Below are 16,052 nucleotides of genomic sequence, written 5' to 3' on the forward strand. Positions count from 1 at the left end.
ATCAAAAAGCAAAGAGAAAACAAAGGAACCAAGCAAAAAATGATGATGGCAACTTATTTATATAGCGCCTTTAATGTAATAAAATGTCCCAAGGTGCTTCACAGCAGCATTATCAAACAAAATCTGACATCGAGCCACATAAGGAGATAACAGGACAGGTGACCAAAAGGCAGGTTTTTAGAAGCGTCTTGAAGGACAAAAGAGGCAGAGAGGTTTAGGGAGTGAATTTGACAGCTTAGGGCCCAGGCAGTTGAGGCACAACAACCTATGGAGGAGCGATTAAAATCAGGGATACTGAAAAGGCCAGACTTGGGGGAGTACAGATATCTCTGAGGGTTGTAGGGCTGGAGGAGATTACAGAGAAGAGAAGGGCAAGGACATGGAAGGATTTTAAAACAAGGATGAAAATTTTAAAATTAAGAGGCTGCTTAGCTGGGAGACATTGTAGGTTAGCACGCGCAGGGGTGATGGGTGAACTGGACTTCGTGCAAGTTAAGACAAGGGCAGCAGAGTTTTGGATGACCTCAAGTTTACAGAGGGTAGAATGCGGCAGGCCAGACAGAAGTGTGTTGGAATAGTCAAGTCTAGAGGTAACAAAGGCATGTTTGGGGGTTTCAGCAGCAGATGAACTGAGGCAGAGACCAAGCCAGACAATGTTACAGAGGTGAAAATAGGCAGTCTTAGTGTTGGCACAGATATATGGTCAGAAGGTCACCTCTGGAACAAATACGACACCAACGTTGCAAACAGTCTGGTTCACTTAAAACTGCATTTTAAATCCCAACTATCTAGCCTTTGGTAATCGCTTCACCACGACATTTCTGTGGCTACCAATCTGCTCAACCACACCCTCACCTCCACTTTCGATGCCCTTGTCCCCTCAATTCTCTCTCACCTTGGCCGTTTCCCTGGTACGGCCCTCATCTCTGCTCCCTTAAGTCCAAGGAATTCCCTCCTTAAACCTCTCTGCCTTTCCCTCCTCCTAGCCTATCTCTTTGGCCAAGCTTTTGGTCATCTGGCCTAATATCTACTCATGTGGCTCAGCATCAATCTGATGTTTATCAAGGTAAAAATAAACCAGTTTGTGGACTCGAACCAAAAACACCGATGGAAAGTAACAAGGAAAGTACAAGTTGATAAGACAGGAACTGCCGCAGATTTTGGAAGGGTGAATACTTGCCTTGGCAACATGAGCTTTCAGGAGGAAGATAAGGTCAATGGCACAACAAGCTCGGCAAGTGACAGAGCACCATCTTATCACAAAATGTTTCCATAGTCACTGCTGAAAAATTCTATCTGAAATGATCTAGCTTTAGTTGGAGTCAAGCAGCAGCTGGCATAATGATCTACATCATACTGGCACCGTGCTGTTGAATGTAAAGACAAATCATTATGAGCAGATGGGTTGGGAGGGGGCTGGGAGAGGAATATAAATTGCCTTGGTGGAACATCCTGAGGGCCATTATGGATTATTAATATACCGAGTACACCACTGCCATGACCACGTCAAGCTTACTGTGGAGTCTAACATGGGCAATTACTGCCATCTGCTACAAACTAGTTAACTACCACAAGTCCTTGATATTGTTAAGTTGTACAAAGGGTGCTAGATATTCTGTTTGGTCAAGAAGTGCCCTGAAAACGGATACTCTGTGGACTCACCAACAATACTGGGTTTGCCCAAAGTGATGGGAGAGGTAGAATATGTCTGCCTTAATATGGGTAGGTGTATTCAGGGCAGCAGGGTCATTTGAGACTCAGGGAGAGGCCATCCCTGCCCTTTTGCGAGTCACCCCAGGTCTAGGTAAGAGTCCCATTCTTAGGGTTACGAGCCATGGCCAATGGTAGAATCGGCGGATTTTCAATGGTAATGGCGGAAGAACTAGAACCTTGAGGGAAAACGGCTGCTTACAGATAGAGGATCCTTCTGGAAGAGGACCTGTGTTTCCCCCTAAAGCACACATGAGGGAAACAATGGGAAACCACTTCATTTACTTTTTCCTTAGCCATATTGCTCATTTCTTGTAAAAGTTTAAAAATGCAAGGCTCTTATGAGCAAATGAAGGGGAAAGCGCAGGACTGAGGGGCGTGGAGAAATGAGGAGAGGACCTGCCCTTCGACAGATCACCATGACTATTCAAAAGATATATATGTGACATGAAATATGTCTAATGATTTCTTCGTGCACATCAGCGGCCATTATCCAGCCATGATGCCTTCATTGTGGGCTTTGCATGGTGCCACATTATCTGAAGGGGGAGAAACACAGGGTGGATTGAAAAACAGGGTTCTCTGCATCCAAGACTGCTGGTCCCACTAGGAAGAGCATATCAGTCAGGTCACCTCAGCAGAGGGCTGCTCTTCCTGGGCTGCCCTCTCAGCTGCTGCGTCCCTTTTCAAACGCGACATGCAATTTTGGCAGGTTGAGAGACAGCGTGAAAATGGCAATGACTGTGTCCAACGTTTCAAGTGGTACTCCTAGAGGGTGTGGGAGTTTCCAACTAAGCTTTTTCCATGCTTGATAGACCTTAGAAAAAAAGTGTGTGCAAAAATAGGGCACACTCACTTTTGCCTTGCTTCCAACCAAGGCTCATTTCTTCCTCAGTTATAGACAGCTATAAGGGAGGTGGGCGACAGTGGGAGGGGGAGGATCCAGTCATCATGGTCCATGTAGGTATCAATGATATAGGCAGGACAAGGAAAGAGGTTCTGCATAGCCAGTATGAGGAACTAGGTGCCAAATTAAGAAGCAGAACCTCAAAGGTAATAATCTCTGTGGATAAAGGGGAACTGGTGGATGTATTGTACTTAGATTTCCAGAAGGCATTTGATAAGGTGCCACATCAAAGATTATTACATGGATAGGATATTGGCTAGCTAACAGGAAACAGAGAATATGCATAAATGGGTCATTTTCTGGTTGGCAAGATGTAACATGTGGTGTGCCACAGGGATCTGTGCTGGGGTCTCAACTTTTTACAATTTATATAAATGACTTAGATGAAGGGACCGAAGGTATGGTTGCTAAATTTGCTGATGACACAAAGATAGGTAGGAAAATAACTTGTGAAGGAACCATAAGGAGGCTACAAAGGGATATAGATAGGTTAAGTGAGTGGGCAACGACCTGGCAAATGGACTAAAATGTGGGAAAGTGCAAAATTGTCCACTTTGGCAGGAAGAATAAAAAAGCGTATTATCTAAGTGGTGGGAGATTGCAGAGCTCTGAGGTGCAGAGGGATCTGGGTGTCCCAGTGCATGAATCGCAAAAGGTTAGCACGCAGGTACAGCACGTAATTAGGAAAGCTAATAGAATGTTATCATTTATCGCAAGGGAAATTGAATACAAAAGTAGGGAGGTCATGCTTCAACTATGTAGGGCATTGGTGAGATCACATCTGGAGTACTGTGTATAGTACTGGTCTTCTTATTTAAGGAAGGATGTAGATGTGTTGGGGGCAGTACAGAAAAGCTTTACTAGACTAATACCTGGAATGGGCGGGCTGTCTTACGAAGAAAGATTGGACAGGCTAGGCTTGTATCCGCTGGAATTTAGAAGAGTAAGAGGTGACTTGATTTAAAAATATAAGATCCTGAGGAGTCTTGACAGGGTGGATGTGGAAAGGATGTTTCCCCTTGTGGGAGAATCTAGAACTAGGGGTCACTGTTTAACAATAAGGGGTCACCCATTTAAGACAGAGATGAGGAGAAATTTTTTCTCTCAGAGGGTCGTGAATCTTTGGAATTCTCTTCCTCAAAAGGCGGTAGAAGCAGAGCCTTTGAATATTTTTAAGGCAGACGTAGATAGATTCTTGATAAGCAAGGGGGTGGAAGGTTATCGGGGGTAGGTGGAAACGTGGAGTAATCAATTCAGCCATGAACTTAGTGAATAGCGGAGCAGGCTCGAAGGGCCGAATGGCCTACTCTTGCTCCCAATTCATATGTTCATATGTTCGTATTCTCGTGAATCTTTTCTGCACCCTCTCTAATTCCTTCACATCCTTCCTAAAATGTGGCACCCAGAATTGGACGCAATACTTCAGTTGAGGCTGTACCATGGTTTTATACTTTAATATTTTCTTATTCTTTGTGCCAAAAGCCCCCAGTTTTTGCTGGAATTGCAAAATTAAGGCTTTGATCCCTAATGTCCAATTAGGAGTTGCTCTCTCGCCAGTAAACTAAAAAAGCAGCCCAAAGAACTGACTTAGACATACAGGCTGGGGATTCTCATGATATCTTGAACACATAAACAAAAGGAATCACTCCAAATAATTCCCATTCCCCCTGACCCTCATCAGCCATACAGCAAAACAGAGTTGTGTAGTATTAATTCCTTTTTCAATGTCATGTATTTTTAACTCCAGCCTCAGAAAAACAGCGTGTATTTTATCAGTGTGTTTTTTCTCAGCATTTCCCATAATAAGCAGTTATTTGGTTTCTCAGAAACAGTCACATCAATCTTGAATTATGGGCAGTTGTGAGCCTGTAGTCAGGGTTGGACAGGGTTCCACAGACAACACTGCATCTGGAAGCTCTACCAGAAGACAAACACTATTGGCTTCACTGGTCCCTAGGCAGATTCAGCAATAAAACAAGGTTCTAAAGCTCCTTGTGGACACCTCTTAAATATGCTATACCAGTACACATCATGCCATCTTCATCAATAAGTAACTTTTCGATTTTTACTGGAAAATCCTCCAACCCGTGCAGGCAATAGAAAACCTTCTACTGTTGTTATTGTAAGAATTCACAAAAGTATCAAAACTTCAAAGCCAGCCCAGAAAGACCCAAACACATCTTTAGAGTACATTTAGCAATTTGTGGAACATTCTTCCTCAGTTGTCTAAACAAAAATGTCTGAAGTTACATTTTTCCATTCTTGGTAATCAACGTTCACAGTCTTCACATTCTTTTCATACTTAAACTCATATTTTTTTTAATCAAGCTGAGACTTCCTCTTATTTAAGTTATTTTTCTCCCCTGAATCTTCTTGGTCCTTGCTATCCCTACTGAGAAGGCAGTTTGCTTATAGTCTCCAGCAATGATCTTTATGAAATGCATAGGCTTAAGATCCTCCTTCCAAGTGGAGAGATGTTTGGATTTCATTTGTCACCACCTCATAATGGCACAGTTGAGACTGTCTAAGTTCTGCAGCAATACTCCATTTCCCTGTCTGAAGGACAGCCAAGTAACTTCTTCTACCAAAGCCCAGTCTTCAGCTAGTGGCTTGAACATGATCGACTCAATGTCCCTCGGTATGGGACATGTGCTTCATCTCCATTCAGTGTCCACTAGTTGAAATCAGAAATTCACAGTAAGTGGGAATCCCACACGCCAGTTTGCCTTGCCATGAGGCTTCCATTTACCGGAAATTAACTCTTCAGAAAATAGAAAACTTGCATTTACATAGTGCGTTTCATGATCTCAGGATATCCCAAAGCACTTTACAACCAATAAGGTAGTTTTTGAAATGTCGCCACTGTTGTAAAATGGGAAACACAGCAGCCAATTTGTGCACAGCAAGCTCACACAAACAGCAATGTGATAATGACCAGATAATCAATTTTTGTGATATTGATTGAGGGATAAATATTGGCCAGGTACCCGGGATAACTCAACCGGTCTCTTCTTCAGAATAGCACGATGGGACCTTTTACGCCCACCTGAGAGGGCAGACAGGGCTTCAGTTTAACGTCTCATCTGAAAGATGGCATCTCCAACAGTGCAGCACTCCCTCGACGCTACATTCGAGACTCCGCTTAGATTTTTGCACTCAAGTCCTGAAGTGGGACGTGAACCCACAACTTTTCAAGTCAGAGACAGAAGTGTTACCAATTGAGTCATGGCTGACACCTAGTATGTTTATTCATGCATATACATCCATGTTTCTGACTTCTTTACTCGTTTAGTTCAATATTAGTTGAGATTGTGATTGTGCTGAAAAAGCACCTACCAACGTTAGTCTAGAAGTAGAAGGCTCACAACAAAGAGCTATGTTTCAAATATTAAATAATGGTATATAGATTTATAATACTCTCTTTCTATCAAAGAATAATAAATAGCTTGATGTCCAGTTCTAATTCACTTCAATGGAAGTGTTTTGGTATATACACCAGGGAGAAAGATTTCCTCTGCACAATATTTGTGGTCAAATCATAAATGTGAATCGAAAGGACAGAACTGATTTTAATATAAATAGCTGATGATATTGTCAGGGTTATTGGCTGGAAAAAGTTTACAAGATAGACAATGCGAGGATACTGAATTTAGAGTATCAAGCTCAGTACAGGCCTTCCTGTTTGCAGCTCAGCCTTTACATACCAATAAATTACATTAAAGTAGCAGAGAAAACAGAGGGTACAAGTTAATTTTGAGGCCAGCTTGCAGTATTGAAATGTGTTGACTGTTATTAAGTTGACATGCAAGTTCCCTCAAATATCGGTCAGAGAAATGACCAGTTAATCAGTTTTTGATAAGTGTTGGTTGGGAGACGAACGTTGGCCAGGCAACTGGCTTAAAGAACTGGGAAGGGCACATGGTGCTTCGGTTTAATGGGCCATCTATAGGATGGCACCTCTGGCAATGCAGCAGTCCCTCTGCACTGCACTGAGTGTTCACGCTCAATTCTATGCTCCAATACAGTGGTGGGACAGAGCGGGGGAATGGGACTGATTGGATTGCTCTACGGAGAACCAGCATATGTTCAACGGGCCAAATGGCCTCCCTCTGTACCATAATGATTCGATGACTCTGATTCAGCAGTGATCATTGCCAACTGACCTGCAGTCTGTTATGAGGTTCATCAGCTTTTAAATGCAGTAAATTTAAAATGAGTAGGGACCCAGTCTTGCACAAACGTAGCATCATTTAATTGCCAATTAAAACTTTCCAGATGTAACAGTTTCACTGTCATAATCATCTTTTCAAGCCAGTATCAATAGCATTTTCCATTGAAAGAAATGAAGCTTATCGAAAAATAAGGGTGATCAGGGGTGCAAAGGGAGGCTCAGAATGAGTATAGTTGCAGAGTCGAAAGAAAGTAATTCTTTTAGCATTTCAACAGCAATACTTCAACCAGAGAAGAGATTAGATCCATAAAATATATGCAAATAGGCTTGAAACAAAGGATGATTACAAGATAATAGTTACTCGTCACACAAAGGGGAAGAGACCTTGACTTTTAGCATTAGCGGAAATTGAATCGCAGCAAGTCCGCCATCATTTTGCATCTCTCCCGATTTTCAAATCCATTAAGGTCAATATGAATAAAAGCCAGAAGAGATGTGCTTCCAATTCACTATTGCCTGCTTTACATTATCGCAGAAAGTCGAGATTTACCCCAAAGTGTGATCAATTCGTGGAATAGACTTCAAGATACTTATCAGGAGAGGTGGAACTGGCTGGGTCTTGATTCTTCACAACAGAAGACTGAGCGATGACATAATAGAGGTCTTCAAAATTATGAAAGGTTATGGCAGAGTAGACATAGAGAGAATGTTTCCACTTGTCGGGAAGAACAAAAGTAGAGGCCAGCAAGAAGTCAAATAGGTAATTCAGAAGAAACTTCTTCACCCAGAGAGTGCTGAGAATGTGGAACACTCTACCACAGGGAGTGGTTGAGGTGAATAATATAGATGCATTTAAGGGAAAGCTAGACAAACACATGAGGGAGAAGGTCATAGAGGGTTATGCTGATAGAGTTAGATGAAGAAAGACGAGAGGAGCGTTGAGTGCAGTATGGACTGGTTGGACTGAACGGCCTGTTTCTGTGCTGTGTATCCTGTGCCATCCAGGTAGAGTAGTGAAGGTAGGAAGAAAAACAGCTATCATTCAAGAACTAACTGAATGCTGCATTGCAGTACTTTAGTGTAATTCTGGATGAATGAATTAAAATGGGACAAATGGCCTTCCTCATTCATAATCATCTCGTGAGAGAACAAAATAGGAACAGCAGTAGGCCATTCGATTAGTTTAGTTTAGTTTAGAGATACAGCACTGAAACAGGCCCTTCGGCCCACTGAATCTGCGCCGACCATCAACCACCCATTTACACTAATCCTACACTAATCCCATATTCCTACCACATCACCACCTGTCCCTATATATTTCCCTACCACCTACCTATACTAGGGGCAATTTATAATGACCAATTTACCTACCAACCTGCAAGTCTTTTGGCTTGTGGGAGGAAACCGGAGCACCCAGAGAAAACCCATGCAGACACAGGGAGAACTTGCAAACTCCACACAGGCAGTACCCAGAATCGAACCCAGGTCGCTGGAGCTGTGAGGCTGCGGTGCTAACCACTGCGCCACTTAGGTCTGCCTAAGTGTATCTTAGGTCCGCCTATCCGCCTTAGTTTCCATAACCCTTAATACCCTTTCACAACAAAAATCAAATAAAAATATAATGCTTTGCAAGGAATTAAATAATGAGGTTTTCTCCTTAAAATCGTACTGACATTCTTACCAATATTAAGTCACACTTTGTGACCACTTGTGCTGTTCACATTGAAGCTAAAGCAGATTACACAGTGTAAGCAGGCTGCAAAGATTGGCAAATATTTATTCACTGCAGGCCACAGCAAAGAGCATCAATAAAACAGTGACAAACATCTGACACGACCACAGGCACATCAATTAGTCACACGGACTAGGCAACTGGTGCATTAATAGGGCAGAACTGGCAAGCAGGCTGCAGGCCGCTCTCTCACCTCTTGGGGGTCCCGCTGTCTGACTGCTGCAGCAGCCGGCTTGTGTTGGTGTAAAAGGGCTTCAGGAAAGTCGGGACGGACAGGGATGAGGGAAGGCTGCTGTAAGTGGATTCGCTCTCTGAGTTACTGCGATTGGATCTCACGATATTGATGGGGCTGAGCAAGTGGAACCAGAAGTGGAACACAAAGGACAAAACACAGAGGGAAAAAAAACAACAGTCAAATGATGGCGGCGAGGAGCAAAAGCGAGTGAAAAATGCGCTCTCTGTAAATAGTAAACTGCAGAAGTTCCGCAGGAGATGCATTTTAAAAAAGAACTGAAAACATCGGAAATACGCAACAGATTGAGAGAAATAGATTATAATTTGGGGAAAGGCCCTGAATTCTGGCACCGACTCTCCATCTGAAATATTAACTTACCTTACAAATGTTGTCTTTTAGCAGCAATTTCTGTTTCCACTTCAGATTGGCTCATTTTTATATAAGATGAATGTAAAAGAGAAGTTAAGCCGTTGAGGACTGGGAATCTTCTACAGCTTTTAAAATGATCCTACCAGTCATTTAACTCTCCTAACATTTACCTTTAGGAGAGACCCCGAAATGAGGAGTGTTCTATAAGCTGTTTTTATATTGGCACTGTTTTAATTTGGTCTGTGAGCTGGGTCTAGGATTGCCACCTCTGGGAGTGTCATCACATGACCGCCTGCCTCCAGCACCCGGCCTTCCCCACAGTCCCTCCATTGGTCACCTGGCACGCTCATCCTAGTGGCGCACCGCCTTCCGACACAAATTGGAAAGGGAATAAATTCCCCATTGGCTGATGGATGATTCTTGACGCTGAGTCTAAGCAGCCTTTCTTCCCATGCCCAATCTTATTTTTGCAACCAGTACACAAAGGCTGCAAAGATTTTCCTTTCAATAACCACAATTTTCTTTTCGGCCCCTATGATTTTCCTCCTGGGTGTTGCTCGCAGCAGTATCATAACAGCATAAGAATGTGAAACAGGAGCTGCAGTAGGCCATTCGGCCCTTCAAGCCTGCTTCACCATTCAGTAAGATCATGGCCGATCTTCTACCTTAACTCCACCTTCCTGCATTATTCCCATATCCCTTAATATCCAAAGATCTATCCACCTCTGTCTTGAATATAGTCAACGACTGACCATCCACAGAGTCCGGGGTAGAGAATTTGCAACCCTTTGAGGGGAGAAATTTCTCCTCATCTCAGTCCTAAATGACCACCCCCTTAATCTGATCTGTGATTTCCCCCCTCCTCTTACCCCCAGTTCTACACTCCTCTGCCAGGAGAGACATCCTCCCAGCTGTTCCTGGAGACTCTGGGGATATCCTGGAGGGTTGACAACCTTATATGGACCACTTTTTTTTAACCACTGAAGCTGGCTCCCTTGTCCCAGCACCAGCTTCGTGGGCCCAGTTTCTTCCTGCCACAGAGATGAAAGGTTTTAGCAATATAAACATGGGAGGGGCCTCACAGCCACAATCACCCAGGATTGGGATCATGGTTAGAACAGCAAGGCTCGGAGTTTGTGTTGCATGTTGCTCCTGAACTCCTGGTGTTGGGGCATTTTTTAGTTTAAGCTTTTGATGAAAATAACAGGCATAATGATGAACTAAATTCTGTGAACAAATGGCAGTGATGAACTCTAAGGGACACACAAATCATCTTGTTTTTAAACACATCAGTAATTATTTGGCAATTGTCCTGGTGTCTGGTGTGATAATGCCCCAACATATGCAAGTCTTACTCACTGTTCTCTAAATAGAGAAATATATACAATCCTCAAGGAAAACAGCACATTCCAGTTTTAAAGTTTGATTATATTCTGAGGCCTAAGGGAGAATTTTAACTTTTTGACCCATCAGGAGCATGCAGGGAACCCGGAAGGCGCGGCACACTGGAGAAGAGGTTCCTGGATCAGGTAGGTCCAATCCCCCAACCCCGGGGAGGACCAATCCCCGAGGAGGGTCTATTCCCCAACCTAGGGGGGGGAGGGGGTCCAATCCCCCAGCCTGAGGGGTGTGAGGGGATGTCCGATTACAGGAAGGGTCCAATCCCTGACCCCAGGGAGGGTGAGGCTTTGATCCCTATAGGTGGTTGTATTAAAGTAAACGGGGTGGGGGGTGTCTAATGGTTGGGGGGAACATGGGGGTCCTGCAGGAAACAATCTTGCTCCTCCTTGCCCACACAATGAGTGCCCCCCGAGTGTGTCCTCGCCTTGCTGCCGCTGCCGGATTTCCTGAGGTCTGGGAAACCCAGCCGGCCACAGCAAAGCAGGTCAACACCGAGGCTGCCATTAACATATTTAAAACCCCAACCCACTTTCTCGAAGCGGATTGGCTGCCTGCCCTGCTCCCGCCTCAGGAAAAAGTTGAAAGTTGGTGCGTAGGAGCCAATTTCCTGACATGCTTCAATTTTTTTGATCGTTTAACCACACCCCACCCCCACACCCCATCCCACCCGCTCACACCCCCTTGTCTCTGACAAGTTAGCTGATCTCATTTATGATCGTGGTAGGGATGCTCCAATTTGCCTGAACACACTTTGGCCAAGAGGAAAAATTAATCTACATTCTTACTTATGATCGCTGTCCAGTTACTCCTGCTGGAAAGTGCGAGTGCAATTGTCAATTCAGGACTGGAACCTGTTCAGCTGCCCACCCACTGACCCACTGAGAAACCCACTGACACTCCCTCTGCAGACTCACACTGCAGCAAATGTTAAAGCTTATGGGGTACCATCTTGATCAATAGCAAATCATTTCTGCTCTGAAGAGGGAGAAGAGCGAAGTGTCATTTTGTCACAAAAGCATCTCGCATAATTGACGCAGCTTAATTCATCACATCATAAGTTTCTCATCAAAAGGGTAAACAATTTTTTATGAAGTCCATGCTCTCTAAACAATAGTAACTCTCTGCAACCTGTAAATCAGATAACTGAACATTTGGAAACAGGTCAATCTAATAACTGCATGCTACCCAGGAACTGATATGTGAAGCTGATTGTGTGAAATTTATTTGATGGTGTGTCTATTTGGAAAACTTTTAACTTTTCAAATTAAATACCTTGATGTATAATTTATTCAGTATATTATTATATTCTGTACTACCCGCAGAGAATATTTTAAAAATGTTGATCTTACACTTTTATATGAAACAATGAGGAAGTACTTCAGAATGTTAATATGAAGAGTTATACAACTTTATATGAGAAGAATTGAAAAACATCTTACAATCTATGGACAAACTAAAAATATTATGCTTTTCTAAAAAAGGAAGTTGTAATAAAATGATTTTGATGTTTCTCTTTGGGAAAATCTTCCATCTTTGACACTCCCAGGTGGGGGACACATACAGGAAATTTGGATTTTCACCCCATAGTTTTCACATGTGTTTCACACCCACTACGTGCTCCTACCTCACAATGCTAAGCACTGGGATTATTAAGGATAAAATTTGACATTTAATTCTTTTCTCTCCTCTGTTTAGGTCTCCCCCATGTCACAAACAACTTTCTGACTGAGGGGCCAGGTAGCCAAGCTGTTTCCAGGTCTTTGCCACTTCTGCTACTGAGGTGCCATGCTCTGAGTTTCCCTTCCTCTTGGAAACTATCTATTCTCTGATCGTCCCCTCCTTAGCTGCATTAGGTCTGGGTTTGAGAACACTGTGTGTGTGAGGAATCAGGGAATAAATGCAAGACCTAATGCTCTGTGACATATATTCTCAACCCTTTGTGTAAAAATAATTCAAATATGTTTTTAAAAAATCCACAAGGTCATCCAAAAGTTGTCATGTACAAATCTATAAGATTTTCATGTTGGAGCGAAGAAAGAGAATTTGGAATTATTTACTGGACCTCTCTTCACGAAGCAAACGCACCAGCACGAAATCATGGTCTGAACCTTCACCTCACCTGGCACTCAGATGTGGGCATGAAGTCAAGTTAGCTGATGGGTAGGAGGAAGAGAAAACTTTAGAGTGAAGTCTACATACCGGCTTGCACTTCCCAGTCTCCAATCACTCTCAGAGTGTGGTACTGACAAAAGTTATGGAAATGACTACTCAACTATTTCTACCCCTGAACCAGAGTCCAGAGTTTGTGGTATGAAAACCAGGTAGCAGAGAAAAGAGATGATAAAAGTGCAAAACAATGAAGACAGCTTAATAGTAAACATTACTAAGATGGATTTAAGAAGAATTTAGTACAACAGTCTCCAAAAAATCTGCTGTTTTTAACCACCATTTATTGACTCAATTCCAATTTTAAAAATCTCTAGCTCATTTAATAAAGTGAATGTAGGTGCGAACTTAAAAAAAATAGAGATTATTTTTAAGCATTCAAAAAAGCAAATTAACACAATTCAATTTCTAAAAAAACATGTCATGCAATTGGAATTCTGCTTAGTTCAGGAGTCGCACAAAATTTAGATTTAAAAAGTTGCCAATCAGTAAATTTATATCTTGTCCGTAGAGTGAGCAGGCCACACAGAAATCCACTCTGAACAGACACGACAGGCAAATGGTTTGGCCGCACTGGCTGGGCGCCTGAAATCATGCCATGTCCCTGTTCGAAATTAGGTTGATTCAGAGCGATAAGCATTAAACACTGGGAAAAACACTTCCTTTATGTTTAGTGATATCATAAATCAGAATATAAAGAATGTGATTACAGTTTCATTAGAAATAGTGAAAAGGGAAAATCTTCCCTAAGTAGCTGAGGAGACATTTGATGCTTGAACCAAGGTTTTATATCTAAGCATTCTACTTGCATCAGAGTCATGCTTGGATCAGCAATTCTATACAATGGTCCAACGTCATTGGATTGAGTTCTGACTTGAGTGATATAATTGCAATTTTGCCATTTTCCTGCAATCTGGTTGTTTGCTTGAATTAATATATATCACTTATAAAACAATTTTCAATAACTACTCACTGATCTCCTGATGAATCTCGAGTCTGAAGCGCAGCTTGTAACATTTAACTGGCCAGTCCTTTTAAGGTCACTGCTCTAAATAAGCAAATCTAGGTAACTCTAAATCTAGGAAGCTTCTTATAAACTTCTGAGGTCACTCACAGGGTAGTTGTAAATTTCAGGCTCCAGGTCTTTCTTTCTCTATTGTTAAAAGATCCGTTTGTACCTTTGCAAATTGTATAGGCACAAGGTTTTTATATAGATATTTATACTATTGATAAATTACAAGGTTGCTGAATAAATCGGAATATTTTGCTATTTCTGGAAAGCAGTGTGAAGAAGGACTTTTGTAATTATTTGGAGGAACACGAACAGTGTCAGTGAGAATGAACGAATGAATGAGATGTAGATTGTCAACAAGTTATATGCTTGGATCAGTCTGTCTGGAATCAACTAAATTGCATCTCACAAGGATTACAACAGTCAGTGTTCATTAGATGTTTTTAAAATTTGTTTACGCAGGTATCGATTCCTATATAGTTTGAATCTATTGTTTTCCTCACTAAACAGCTGCTTTTTTATCTAAAGATAGCTTGATTGTGAAGAAAGGATTTGTTTGAATTGGGACAGGATCTTGTGATCCTGTGTCGGCATGGAAAGAAATATCATCACTGAAATCTTACAGAATCGTAGAATGGTTACAGCACAGGAGGCCATTCAGCCCGTCGTGATCATGCTGGCTCTCTGCAAGAGCAACTCAGCTAGTCCCACTCCCCAGCCTTTTCCCTGGAACCCTGCAATTTTTTTTCTCTTCAGGTGCTTTTCCAATTCCCTTTTGAAAGGCCCAATTGTATCTACCTTCACTACACTCACAGGTAGTGTCTTCTAGATCCTAACCACTCGCTGCGTAAAAAGATTTTTCTTCATGTTGCCCTTGGTTCTTTTGCCAATCACTACACATTGGTGTCCTCTGGTTCTCGACCCTTCCACCAATGGGAACAGTTTCTATCTACACTGTCAAGAGCCCTCATGGTTTTGAACGCTTTTATCAAATCTCCTCTCAACCTTCTCAACAGAGAACAGTCCCAGCTTTTCCAATCTATCCATGTAACCGAACCATTTTCATAAATCTTTTCTGCACCTTCTCGAAAGCCTTCACATCCCTCCTAAAGTATGGTACCCAGAATTGAACACAATCCTCCGGTTGAGGCCAAACCAGTGTTTTATTAAAGGTTCATTATAACTTCCTTGCTTTTGTACTTTGTGCCTCTATGAGACAAACAGTTCCACAAACCAAGGAAGCAGAGAAGTAATTAAAGACTTCACCTGGAACAGGTATTCTAAACAACCTCATTGCCAGAAAATGACACTCCTCTCTCCCACCCCGCACACATAAACTTTTTACCTGCTCCGCAGTATCTCCGATTGCTGGCGACAGATCGGAGACCTGCCGTGGTGCAGCTTCTCATTGGGAAAGCTGATCCTCCGCTTGCTGCTCGAGGGCGGGTGGCTGAAAGTGTGAGCCCGTCTCCGGAACTGCGGTGAATCGGGGTCTTCTTCTGTGAAGAGCTGGCCCAGCGGGGAGATGGGTGATGCTCGGGGGCTGACTGGCGGAGAAGTGGGAGGAGACTCCCCCGGAGAACCGTCCTGCACAGAACCACCGCACTTGTCAGAAAACTAAGAGCATTGACACTGCTTGTTCTACAAAGCTGACAGCATAGCAAAAATCCTGTAAACCTGTCAACACATTCTCAGATACCCATTGTATGCTAATTTGTGCTATCTCACCAACTCCCATATCCTGCCGTTCTTAAACCAGTAAAGATTTACAAATACTGCTGCATGCTGCTGATAAGTAAGCTAAGCTTCCAAGTTTTCTATGTAAAAAGCGTGTGGGGGATGAGCCTTTTCACCTCTTTTGCTGATGAGAAACTACGTTCACTGTTTTTAAAGTGCTCCTCAAAGGCTGGAACTGCTATCACGAGCACTTCCTCTGGATTTCACCAGCTGACTTCCTGCTCCATGGAAAGTATCTGAGCAAAACAAGTCTATCATTTGAAAAGTGTTGCTGGTCAACTCAATCAGATTAGCGTTGAGAGAGAGGGTGGGGGAGGACGGGGAGCTCAAAGGGTGTAGTGACATTGGGACTCACCCTGGATGCGTCCGATGCCAGGCTGTTACAACGTTCAAAGCTGTCCATACTTCCTAACCGACCCCGCATCTTGGCGCCCTAAAAAAAACCATGAACACGTAAAGAGTAAAGTCAGACTAGTTGTTAATGAGGTATATCTGTTAGTTCGCAAAGAAAGGGGGCTTGTCACTGAGTCCGGCAGTAAAGTGACCATGCAGGGAGCACTGTCATTGTTATCTCAATGCAATCACATCTTTGGCAACAAGGATCGTACTTTG

At 42.8% G+C, this 16,052-nt stretch overlaps 1 protein-coding gene across 10 annotated transcripts in view; it reads right to left on the reverse strand.

Moving 5' to 3' along the window:
* tbc1d4 (TBC1 domain family, member 4) overlaps window positions 1-16,052 on the reverse strand; it is a 292,672-nt gene that overhangs the window by 72,760 nt on the left and 203,860 nt on the right. For 8 of the 10 annotated variants that reach the window (XM_068034309.1, XM_068034310.1, XM_068034311.1 and 5 more), the window contains 3 exons: window positions 15,796-15,873; window positions 15,049-15,290; window positions 8,714-8,869 (listed from right to left, as the gene is read on the reverse strand). In XM_068034309.1, coding sequence (XP_067890410.1) covers window positions 8,714-8,869; window positions 15,049-15,290; window positions 15,796-15,873 — 476 coding nt within the window. The remainder of the gene's footprint in view (window positions 1-8,713; window positions 8,870-15,048; window positions 15,291-15,795; window positions 15,874-16,052) is intronic. The other 2 variants (XM_068034313.1, XM_068034317.1) reach the window with 1 other exon arrangement.

This window comes from Heterodontus francisci, chromosome 6 (assembly GCF_036365525.1).
Source record: "Heterodontus francisci isolate sHetFra1 chromosome 6, sHetFra1.hap1, whole genome shotgun sequence".
In the NCBI taxonomy this organism is placed as follows: Eukaryota; Metazoa; Chordata; class Chondrichthyes; order Heterodontiformes; family Heterodontidae; genus Heterodontus; species Heterodontus francisci.